Source organism: Pygoscelis adeliae, unplaced genomic scaffold (assembly GCF_000699105.1).
Source record: "Pygoscelis adeliae isolate BGI_AS28 unplaced genomic scaffold, ASM69910v1 Scaffold402, whole genome shotgun sequence".
Lineage (NCBI taxonomy): Eukaryota > Metazoa > Chordata > Aves > Sphenisciformes > Spheniscidae > Pygoscelis > Pygoscelis adeliae.
In genome coordinates this window covers 4,087,805-4,099,980 of record NW_008824411.1, presented here as the reverse complement: position 1 = coordinate 4,099,980, position 12,176 = coordinate 4,087,805, and the positions used below count along the sequence as shown (strand labels likewise).

At 41.6% G+C, this 12,176-nt stretch overlaps 1 protein-coding gene across 1 annotated transcript in view; it reads right to left on the bottom strand.

Annotated features, from left to right (window-relative positions):
• ATF6 (activating transcription factor 6) overlaps positions 1 to 12,176 on the bottom strand; it is an 83,047-nt gene that overhangs the window by 9,116 nt on the left and 61,755 nt on the right. The window contains 1 exon segment of the mRNA XM_009320600.1: positions 9,219 to 9,303. Within this exon segment, the coding sequence (XP_009318875.1) occupies positions 9,219 to 9,303 (85 nt within the window).

Genomic DNA, 12,176 nt, shown 5'->3' with positions numbered 1-12,176 from the left:
AGGTCTTCCAGCCTGTGCCTGGAGATGCGGGGGCAGTGACCACAGCACAGGCCTGCGTGGGAGTCTACTGCTAACATCCCCTTCATTGCAAAATGTGACCATGTGTTTCCACCTTTCATTTGCACCTTTCAGGGAGATACCGATCCACAAGTGACCCTTCTCTCTTGCCTCACAAAAACTTGCTTTCTTTTAGCAGTTTCTGAAGAACTACTTTTTTCCAAGTTTTTTGAACACTCAGGTATCTCATTGTGCTGAAGAGACCACCCTTATCCTCACGCTTGCTATCCCTCTGAGGCCTGTGACGGAGCACTAAGGTAGGACTTTCCTCTGCAGAAGCTGTGCTAGCTCTTCCCAATCTATCGTACGCATGTCCCCAGGCATGCTCAACTCTCACAGATTCAGCCAGCTTGTGCAAAAGTGAGACTTGATTTTTTACAGTTCCTGAGGCCATTTTAAAAAAGTTTGCCTCATTTGTCACTTGCCATTCTCCTGGTAATTATATAGCCTCAATAGTTAACACCAGCACAAGAACTTTTTGCTCTTTCCTTCAACAGTGCTGACTTCAACTTTAAGTGCTCTTTCACACCTTGGTCATCTACAGGCACTAGGGATTCCCTGGCAGGCGTTCTCTGAAAACTGTTTTTACTATTTTTTTATGCCTCAGGCACACTGTTCCTCAATATCTTTTTCTGGCTTGACTTCTTATGGTTTGACATTTAGTCTGCCAGAAATCGTGCTCTTTTTTCTATACCCTCATTTGGCTACAACGTCTATTGTTTAAAAGATATCTTCTTACTTCTATGAATTTACTTTAATGTGTTACTTAAGCCTGTCGGATTTCTTGGGGTCCTTTTAAAGACTTTTGCACTGAGCTTTTAATCTTTAATCAATCTTCATACCATTTGCCAGCATTTTACCCTATTGGTTTTTCTTTCAATATGTTTTCCTATTCTTATTTAGCCCTTCCCTTTGAACTGTAGTATGTACTTCACCATTTCAATTTGTAGGCACTTACCGATAAAATTAATTTAACTATTTGACTTCATTTTTTTTCAAGAGGCAGCGTCACTTTTTCATTGACATGCACCTTCTCTATCACCCAATATCATTTGTATCCTAGGGTTAGCATCTCACTGATTTAAGAGTGAAGGCTGGTGTGAGCCTGTATTCACTTACAGTTGAAATGTCTTTATAGGTTGGATGGTATCCAAAGAGTGAGCTGAATTTTCCACCTGTCTCACTTGGATACATAAAATTACCTCATTTATTTAGATACTGTGATCAGCTCTTGCTCGTAGAAGAGTATTTTTAACACTATCTCTGTGAAGATCCTGTCTGAGTGGGGCGAGCACTTTCCTCTACGTGAACTTCTCTGATTCAATGCATTTGCCAGTTAATTAAAAAAATATCATATACACATGCTGCAGAATGCCTATCTGAACATGGCGCACTAATAAAAGGGAGACGTCCATTTCAAAGATTTCTGTTTCCCAGCTACAGCAACAGGAGATTTACAGCTTTAATATATGAATCCTGCTCTGAAACAGAGGTGCCTCCTTTCTCATGGTGAGGGGCAGCTCAGGCTGGCAATCATTTCTTCATCCACGTTCACCCAGAAGGCATTTGTGCTGTACTGGGATATGCCATGGTCTTTTCACCTGGGGCTACTACAGAATAAGACAGGATGGAGGCAGATGATTTACAATGAAGTGGTGGATGACTGAAATTGAAAATGTTCTTCAGATGCTCAGCATGTATTTTTCAAATGCTTTCCTACAGCAACCCTGTTACAAAGGATCAAGCCCAGAGGACACCCAGGAAGCACACCAGGAAGCGCCAGAGGTAAGGTGGACTGGACGAAGTGGGCGAGGAAAGCTGGAGCGTGGAGGACTAGATCTGGGATATGAGAAGGCGGCAAAGGCCTCCCAGCCCTGCTGGCGGCAGTCTCCTTAGAGACTGCAATCCAAACACTGAGAAAGACTGTCTTGGACTGCTGTGTTTTTACTAATCTGTAGGTTTATTCCAGTGATGTTCTCAAGACAGAACTCATAAATGTGAACCTCCTCTACCAGCTCTGTTGCAGTTTTTTATGTTTTTACAGGGTGAGCTCATTATGGATAATTATGTTTCAGATCACTGTAGAAATAAAGAGCTACCAGTAATCAGAGTTGGCCTGTGTATCACACACATAAAACTGTGTTTGCCACCTATAATTTAACACTAAGAGGAATTATGTAATCTTGAATTTACAACATTTGAAAATGTATTACGGCAGATCAGCTGGGCTCAAGGCTAGAATTACGATGTGCTGCACAAACACAGCTCAGTGTAGCTGAGATGGCGACGGCAATCTCACAGATTGGGATGAAAATTTTCTCTTTGCTTTGCAGCACAGCTCTCGGCACAGTGCTCTCTGTAAAGCTTGGTGGGAGGGCATACCTACACGGCAGTATCAGCATCCAGGGTTAAAGAACATCTAGAAGACAGGGTCTCTGCAGCAAGATGCATACTCATTCAGTTCTAAAACGTATTTGGCTCCTTCTGCAACTCCATACTGGCATCCACACTGGCAGCTAATGTCATGGGTGTCTTTTTTCTTCTACTTTGTGGATTTTATATAAGTGTGCCTTTTATACGGAAAAAACAATCTGGTGTAATAACTCGACACTGGCATTGGAAATACTAAGTATGAAGTCCAATTAATTTATGACTCATTCTCTACCCCCTTCGTGAACAGTGTGTTCCCAAGAAAATGCCAACTGTAGCATTTATCCTGTCTATACAGGGAAGACCAGTCACACTGGGGCTTGGCCTGCTCTATCACACAAACCCCAAGAGATATTCTTTTTCGTATTAACAAAGGGGCAAAAAGGCACAGAAGATCTTCTGAAATCATCTTCCTGTTCTTTTGAATACATAAAAATAGGTTACTCATTTAGCAATTTAGGTAAACAGCTCGTTATGAAAAGTCACTGGGGAATAAGCCTTTATGATTTCATTTCTTGATCGTTTCCTGTCTAACTAAATAAACATGAACTTAAGTGACACAGATTCCATTACTTCTGTGCGTAGATTCTTGAATGATTTCTTTCATACTTTTTTGAATAATTTAATCTTCTCCTTCCTGTCAAACACAACATATACCACCAGACAATGGTTGGGAAGAGCAAAATCTCTCAAAGACAACCATATCTGTTGAAAACTTCTATTTAATGTTGAATCTAGGCAATGATCAATTCTGATGTTCAAGGAAATGTAGTAAAGTTTGGGGGGATTACTCTGTTTTGATAAACTGCGCTTCTATATCACTTTGAAAAGAGAACAAGAGTGAGAATAACAACATCTTAGAATATGACTAAAATCTATGGTTAAAATTCCTTGATTAAATCTTTTCTGCCACAATTTCAATCCTGACCTCTACAGCACAGCTTTACACGAGCACAAGAGCTGAAGTACATCTGTGACATTAGCAAACCATCCTAATTACAGCAGAGCCACAGTAACGCAACACGCTGCTTGTCCACGACTGCACACAGGAGATAGCAGACTCTCCCCCTTTCTCAGCCCAGGCTCAGTAATCGGCTGTTGCAGTGAGGTCTAACTGAGAGCTAACCATGGCTCTGATTTTTCCCTGGTCAGGCTTCACGAAACTACTTTTATTCCTCAACTGGCCACTCAAGAAGCAGAAGGGTGGCTTTTCAAAATGGCCTGTAGACTTACAGCATGGAGACATTCTCAGATATATTTTCCTACATCCTAGTTTAGAAGTCTTGACACTTTGAAGGATTCTCAGTGACCTTCTTAAAAAACCTTAGCAGCCACCCTTCTTTCATCTCACAGATAGGTTGTAATCCTACATACACAACTTCCAGAGCCTTATGCTCATAATCCATAGCTTGTAAGGCTGTGCTGAGTTCTCAGCAATTTCTGCTAAATCCAGAGATAAAAGCAGAAACAATGAGAGAAGTATCTCTACAGATCATGCTTGTGTAGCCAAGAGAGGAGTCCTCTGTACCTACTGAAGTGGCATGAGCTTCTCAGTGTGGGGCCAAGGACAGCAGCTGTGAGAGGGAGCCATAGGGACTAAGATTTGGCTTCTAACATGAAGAGGAGAATGAACCGACAACAGCTAGAGATAGCTGGGGCCATTAGTCTCCTGGAAACTGCTCTGAAGCTATTCAAAGTAAGAGAGAAGGCTACCCAAAATGTTAAGCAGCAGCCTTCAGGGAAGTCAGCTGCCAGAAGTGGTATATATCGTTTTAGACCTTCCTCATTCAATGACTGACTGGGAATTCTGCTTCTTGCTCCAAAAGACAGAAATGGCATCTTTTGTTTGCTTGACCCTGAAAGGCAGAGGAAGTTGGAGACTTTATTTATGCAACCCCAAGACATGGGAATTTACAGAACATTGTCACTTCCCAAAGAGCTTTTGTTTTTATTTTCCTTCTCAGCCTGTGTGGGTTCTGTTTGCCTTGTGGATTTTTCACAGACAGTTTGCTACCAGCCTTGGACATCTGTGAGTGGCTTTTGCACGTGGCTGTCAGTTGAAAGAACGTTCTTTGTAGCTGCATGCAAATAATCATGCTGCTTGATGGCAGAAATCCCTCCAGTTTTGATCAAAAAGCCTTACCACTAGATTTGTTATTGACCATTTTAATTAGAACGTGTATTATTTCAGAGCACTTTTGAAGTCTGTTACATCAGTATGATGATGGATGCTAGGAAGGAAGGCTGAGGGAAGTGGCAGCAATCAGAAGCTGGCCAACAAAACAGAGCACACGGACTTTGCAAACCTCGCCATCCCGTTCACAATAAACTTCTGCCTTTAGGAGATTATCTTGCTGTTGTGTTTCATGAAAATACACCCCTTAAGAGAATAGGGTTCCTTAAGAACGAGGAACATGCAAGTTATAGAGAGTGAGGCACACGAACAACTACCTCAAAGGGAGACTGAATACAAGTCCCATTGTGTGACATTAGAGTAAGGACCTATCCATAATATTTGTATAAAATTCAAAACTCTTTCTGTAATGGCTGCCAATTCCCAGAAAATGAGCCTCAGACCTCACCAGTGGCTTTCCCATCAGGTCTCTCACTTTTGTTTGGCTGAGAGCGCGGACACCAACCCTCAATTTAGAGAGAGCAAATGATGGAAGGGCTTTCACGTATGGGGAACTGTTTTGCACAGGGATCTTAAGAAGAAAAAAGGCCTTTTTGGTCTTTGTGCTGTCGCTAAGACCACCAGTACTCATAGTGAGTACACACCTGCACAGATGTTTACAGCTGCTCCCACCAAGAGAAAGTACAAGCTGTGAGAGTATCTAACCTAATCCTAGGGAGAAATGCATTAATGAAAGTGGCTTCTTGGGCTAAACGTTGAATGCTATCTCCTACACTGAATGACTGTACATATGTTCTCACTTTTGTGTGCTGCAAGGAGAGGACTACTGGTGGTGTACGCTGTGCTGCAGAGCTGCAGGCATCCTGCAGAGACAAAAGGCTTGTGCTTGGGGTAGGAAGAATGGCTTAGCTATGCTGTACTCTACAGATTATTTTGATCCAAAGATCAATGTTATAACCCACTCCATTTTTTACAGCAGTTAAGTAAATACAAGGCTAATGGCAGATGTTTTCATTTAAACTTCAAGAAAGGCACCGCCTATATGTCAATTTGGAATTGGTGTAATGAGCCAACAAGACTCTGAATTACAATAAAAGCAAATTTAGGAATTAAATCTACTGGAGACTTAACTGGTCTCAAGTGCATAGTTAGATTTCTAAAATAATAGCTTCAATCCAGCATAACAAACATGACTTGCTTAAAAACAAAAGCTGGAGTTGAACTGTAAATTGCAGTTGGCTTTCATTCCCATGAGAAACTGCAAGATATTTCTTCTCGGAATAACTTCTCAATAAAGCCACACCAATGGTGCCCCCAAAAACATGTACAGTGGGACCAGGACTAACAAGTTCTGCATTTTTCTCTCCAGGCTTATCAACCCTTAGGTCCCATCAGTTTTTCTGTGAGTACTGCTTGTGTCTGCAAATGGTGGGGCTCTGTCATTGGGCAGAGGCAGGTCAAAACGTGGGCATGGCTGGCTGCAGGGGCCAAGGGGAGAGCTGTACTCAGGGACAGCAGCCAGCAGGGAAATGGAAGAATGGTAAAGGGCTGCGAGACCATCTGGGAAGGCAGAAATGGAGGAGCTGACAGCAAGTGCCGGCTGTGAATTGGGGGGGTGGCCCAGCAAGCTTGGAAAGGGGCTTAGAACAGGGTGGGGAAGAAGGAATTGCTAAGAGGGTAAGAAGGGAGGGATTAACATGTACCAACATGTAACAAGTTACTATACTTTAAAAAAAAATGCTTAAACATTTAACTTATGTTAACATATTAAATAATACTTAAATTATTAAACATATTTCTGTGCACCTGCACAGAAGCCCTCAGTGGGGACTTTACTGGCTTATCCTCATGCTCGCAGAGGGGCATGGGCAATTCAGGCTGACCAGGAGAAGGAGCACATAAGGAGAAAATTACAAGGTAATGGCCGTTTTTACTCTTTTCCAACATCCAGCAACTGAATAGTTTTTATCAAGTTTTTATCTTGAAAATGAGTAACGGACTGTTACTGCTTTGTACAATATTGTTCTCTTAAACGTCCATGGTACTGAATGCATACATGCACACATACACACACCCGTCTGTTACAAAATTTTCTGTTGAGACTTGCCATTAGCTGCAAAGCATTAGGACTGCCACTGGCCGGACTTACCCCAACTCTTCCCTCTAAGAAAAACTCTCCAAACTGTAAACTTGATTCTGCTTTGTACACTGGTGAAAACTGCCAGACCAATCTTGCAGAACCATGTCATTAACCTCCATGCGGAGTCACGTAGGACAGTGACTGAACTCATTTTACTTCCAAATCTTTGTCCGTACCTGTTCTTTGTCCCTGCAGCCCGTGGTGGGAACAGCTCAAGCCAGCTAAAGGCAGAGTCTCTAGCAGAGATTAGAAGGCACTCAAGCAATCAAAGTGTGTTCAGAAAAAAATGGCAGTCCTGCTGGGAAAAGACTGTCCAAAAGTTCAAAGGGTTCTCGACTGAACTGCAAGCTGTTTCATGTTTGGAAACAGTGTCATGGGTAGACTTCAGTACACAGACAAATAAAGATCCTGCAGAAGAAGGTAAGTGAAGAAGTTCTGAAAAAGTTTCAAAGCAAAGACCACTTCACTTGCATTCCCTTCATCTCCTCTGCCAGGGCTGTGGCAGCAAAAAAGAAGGGCAAGTAAGTGGCAGCAGAGAAGGTTTCCCTTCTTCCACAGAGATCTGGCTGAGGCACGAGAAAAGGCAGGAGGGGACAAGTTCTTTCACTGAAACTTTTGCCAATTCCTCCCAGGGAGACCCAGCCTCTTCTAGCAGCCAGTTCTCTGCAGGTGGACAAAGAATTAAGGTGGGCTTAAAACAACAGCAGACAGCTGGGAGGAAAGCTTTGTTGTCAGTTAACTTCCAGATGCTTGTTCAGGACGTGCTCAGTCCCCGCGGAGGCAGAATAGGGTGGAGGAGCAACGTTCTCAAAGGAGAGAAATGGGTTCTTCTCCAGGCAGAACTTTTTAGGGAATCGTCTCCTCCAGGTAATCTACTAATAATCAAATTAAAAATCAACCCAAGTTACCTACTGGCTCTTGTGTATCTTGTAATTTTTTTCCTAACACCTGGCTGAGTGTCACAGAGGAAGCAGTGTTTGATGCTGTTGTTTACTTAATGCTATCCTTGTGTCTCATCTGTTTCAACATCTCTGCCCAAATCCCTGGACATTCTTTTATTTCCTGGATTATGCTGATGTTCTGAAGAAAAATCCCAAAGAACTCAAGTAACTATAATTTCACAATGTTTCATTATTAATAAAGGATAAGACTTGTCACTGGATTCTGATGTGTATTTTCCAAATTATATTTACTCCAACAACTGAAAAGTTATTTCACGTAAAACAAGACTCAGTAACGTGTTAAGAAGAAATACTTTCTAATTTAGAAATAGTTTGTTCTCCAAGTGATAAAGTGCCCATTTGCATGTGATAATTCAGCTCAGTCAGAAAAGGACTTTTGTAATGGACATGAAAAGGGAGTTTCAGAAAGATAAATGCCAAAAATAATTCTGATACATCTAATAAAATTCCCCTAAAATAGCTGGTTATAGATTATCACACTCAACTTACTATACTGCATGGAAAAATGTAATTATCAAAATGTTGAAAGCCTGAACAGTTTTTTTTTTCTTAGTTTATGGAAATTCGCATCATCAGATAATGTTTTTGGCATGCTTGAATTTAAAAAAAACATTTGGGTTTATGATTCACTTGTACTGTGAAACACAAGTTTTAAAAAGGCATTATGGTACACAGATATTCAGACAGTAAAGTTTATACTGTTACAGGGTTCATGATGCGTTTGATGACTGTGACAGTGACCCTGTGCCCCAAACATGTCCCAACTTGGCAGCTTCTCACCACATGAATTAACAATATATTTATACAGTTCACGTCCTGTCTCTCATGTGGGACTAAAATGGAGATCAAGAACATTTCTGTTCACTAATAAGCCTGTGCCCTTAGCGCAAAGCTGTTTTCTCTGCTGTCCTACAGCACTGTAACATGATTATTATTAATCCTGACCATGCAGTGCTGAGAGATCCCACTCACACTGAGTGTTGTATAACATAGTGGTAAACAGCTGAGGAAGACGATGGAAGGCAGTCAGCATCCTAACAAACCAGTAAGGCCAAGGAACTTGCCCTGCTAAGCAGGCACAGGAGGAACCCAAATGAGAGGACGAGGACAGTCTCCACACTTGATGGGATCTTTGTAGCCACCAAGTTAGAGAAGCTAGATCACATTCAAGTAACCCTTAATCAGCTGTGTATAAATCACCGGGACTGGATGGCAACACCCCTGAGTCCTTGAAGGAGCTACAATGAGATACTGCAGAACTGCTGTCCAAGTCACACAGCCTCTCGTTACAGTCTCGGTGACCAGGCACTGATGATTTGCCAGCAGCCCAGCTCCAGTGGGGACCCTGGCAACTACAGCCCAGTAATGACCAGTTTGACTTCTTTTTCAAAGCTTTAACGACAGACATTTGGTCTAAGTTTGGTTTCCACGTACAAGTCAGGCATATCCCTTTGAAATTATTCTCCTATCATTCTCTTTCATGTTTTGGACTTACCATTGATGTTTACAGCTGGCAACACTATAGACATCTTTGGTCTTCTGGTCTTGTTATGTGTGGTGGCTGGCAATAACAGGTGGTCCTGGAAAATAGGGGAAAAGATGTGTTAAATCTACCCTGGAAGTACAGAGCTGGGAAAATTCCTTTTCATTCTGTCTTACAGGCATTCCACATAAAACTATTTACGACAGCTTAGCAAATTCACATTGTTGAGGGAGTCTTCCAAAAGTCACAGCAACTGCTCATGCTGTGTAACCGAGACGAAATCCCTATCGCATGCAGCAGAATATGAAAAAGCCTTGATCATGTGGAAAGAGATGGAAACTACTATTAGGCCCTTGTTCAACAGAGTACTTATGTATATGATTAAAGTAATTTAACTTGACTTCAATGATATTTAAACATGTGGTTAAGGGCTTTGCTGAATTGGAGCCTTTACTTGCAGTGCTGTCTGCTTTACATATAAATGTCATCTTGCTATATCTATGTCAAACTCTACACCACATGCCTCGTGCAGTAGGACTGTATCACTCAGGGTTGTGATGGGGTGTGAAATATGAGCTCTGTGACAAAACCTACCGGGGAAGTTTGATGGCAGAGCTGTGCTTTAGTAGCTTATCTCAACTGTGAGGTGGCTGGGTGCTGCTGTAAGGCAGCAGTGTTCAAACTAACTACCCTGGGTTTTAGCAGTGGAAGCTGCATCTGCAGGAGACGCTCTGGATATGGACCTGACCTGCAAGGAAAAATGCAGCTTTTCATCAGTTTTTTTGCTGTTGGTCAAGTCAAATTGCTCAACTTGCAACCTGGGAAAATATGGTTCCTCCTTTATCAACAGAAGTAACAGAATATAAAGTGCCAGTCCAGGCATCTCCCATACTGTTGTACCATGCTGATCTCGATGGACCAAAGAAAGACCACTAAGGCCAAGGGAAGCTTCCCATGCCTTTCAAAGCTTAGCTTCCCTGACAGAAGGTTGCTTCACTGCACCATCTTGGTACACAGTGGGCATTGTCAGGGAAGTATATTTGCTCTCTCTTAGTAATTAGGAGCAAAAGACTGTGTTTATATAATTGACAAATTGAGTTTAAATTTCTAACTCAGGCTCTAAGTGAAACAAAAACCTGCCAATCACTAAGTAACTTTTACAGGCCCCGAAGAATAAGCGGAAAGGTTTATTTTCCTAGACCCTGTGTTTGCCCCTCTCCCAATCCCAGCAATGCCAAATTCACTCCCAGTGTCTCTGAGAAGACCAAAAGCCAGCAGGTGCCACCATGTCACACACAGGGAGACCAACTCGTTAAGAAGTTTTTGCAATTGTCCTAAAACCAGATCCAAACATCTGCCTTTCACTCTTCAAGATCCAGACATCTATCTCACATGGTTAAAAAGCGGAAACAAGTTTGATGCTCTCATCTCATTTCATGCTTTCCCATTTGTAAAACTCCCACGATATTTTACAAACCCAGCACTCAGAAACTTTTCAAGCAGCTCTTCGGCTCCCTGGTTAAGAACAGACACACCAATACCCTATGCTTTTGGCCAAGGTTATCTTTTTGACAGACTGAATTAGACTGCTGTCAGGACACAGTTATTAACTTCTTAAGATCAGGGTACCTGTATTTTCCCCATTTTAATATCTAAACACTACATTCTTATGTCTAAGATTCAGGGAACTGAGTTACACACAAAGTTAGGTGTTAGATATATTAAGATATTCTGTAGATACATTGCAGAAATATCACTCTTCTTTTCCCACCAAAAAAATCCCCCAAAACCCAAATGACTGACCATGAGAAGAAAACATTACTTCAATAAATGACTGTAATTAAAAACATCTTGGTACCAAAATTATAAAACCACTCTGGTATAATTCTCAGACTACATATGTAATTCCCATTTCGTTTTTGAACCACTGAGATTAAGACAACACTCAGTAAGACAATGAACTTTACAGAAAAACTGTTCTTGAAATTCAATGTTCCCAAGGGAACAGGCCAAAGATAAGATGTCCATTAAAACCACATTTTTTAACAATGTCCTTGTCGTGATTTGGTGACTATTTTTAACATCGCTTAAAAAATGTTTATCCTGTTTTATTTCTTTTTCAATGCTTCTGAGAGTCCACAACATCACTACCTAGCAAAACACAAGTACTGCATAGATGATCACCTGTGAATCATTACAAGCAACTACTATTTTTTGCTAACATATTGGAAGATTGGTACATTAATTGATGCTGGCTTAGTTTTGCTTATAATGGCACCTTTATTTACTGTATATATAAAATGTATTAAGAACTATCACAAAGACTTTTACAATCAGAGTACCTCTACAGAAATAAACAGCAGTGTCATGACAGAAATGCCCAATTTCTTGTTAGCAACAACATAAGGAAAATTCCTCAGATACTTCCTGTATCATTACCTTCTTGGCTGCACCACAGGAGGTTCAGGTTGGACATTCAGAAACAGTTTTTCACCCAGAGCATGGTGCAATCCTGGAACAGGTCAGCAGGGCGCTAGGGGATCTCTGTCCTTGGAGGTTCCAAGACCCAGCTATACAAAGCCACGGCTGCCCTTACCTACTGTCGGCAACAGTTCCACTTAAAGGAGAAGGTTGGGCTAGGCACAACCAGAGGTTTTCTCTACCCATTTCAATGATCCTGTGATCCTCTTTTTGCAGTCCACTGGACAGACACTGGCAGTACCAACTTCTCATAAGAGTCCCATGGTAACTACAGAGGCAGTGCAAACACCTCAGACTTGGCCTTTGCAAGCTCTGCATCTCCTCCATCATGGTTAAATTCAAAGACTTGGCTCAGACTGACTCTGCAGTTAACAAATTTCGTTTCCATGACTGCAACGCAGCCAAACTATACACTAATACTGCTGGGCAGGTTCAGATTCCACCAAACTCATCTGCTGGAAAACAATACTTTATTCTAAACCTTGCATT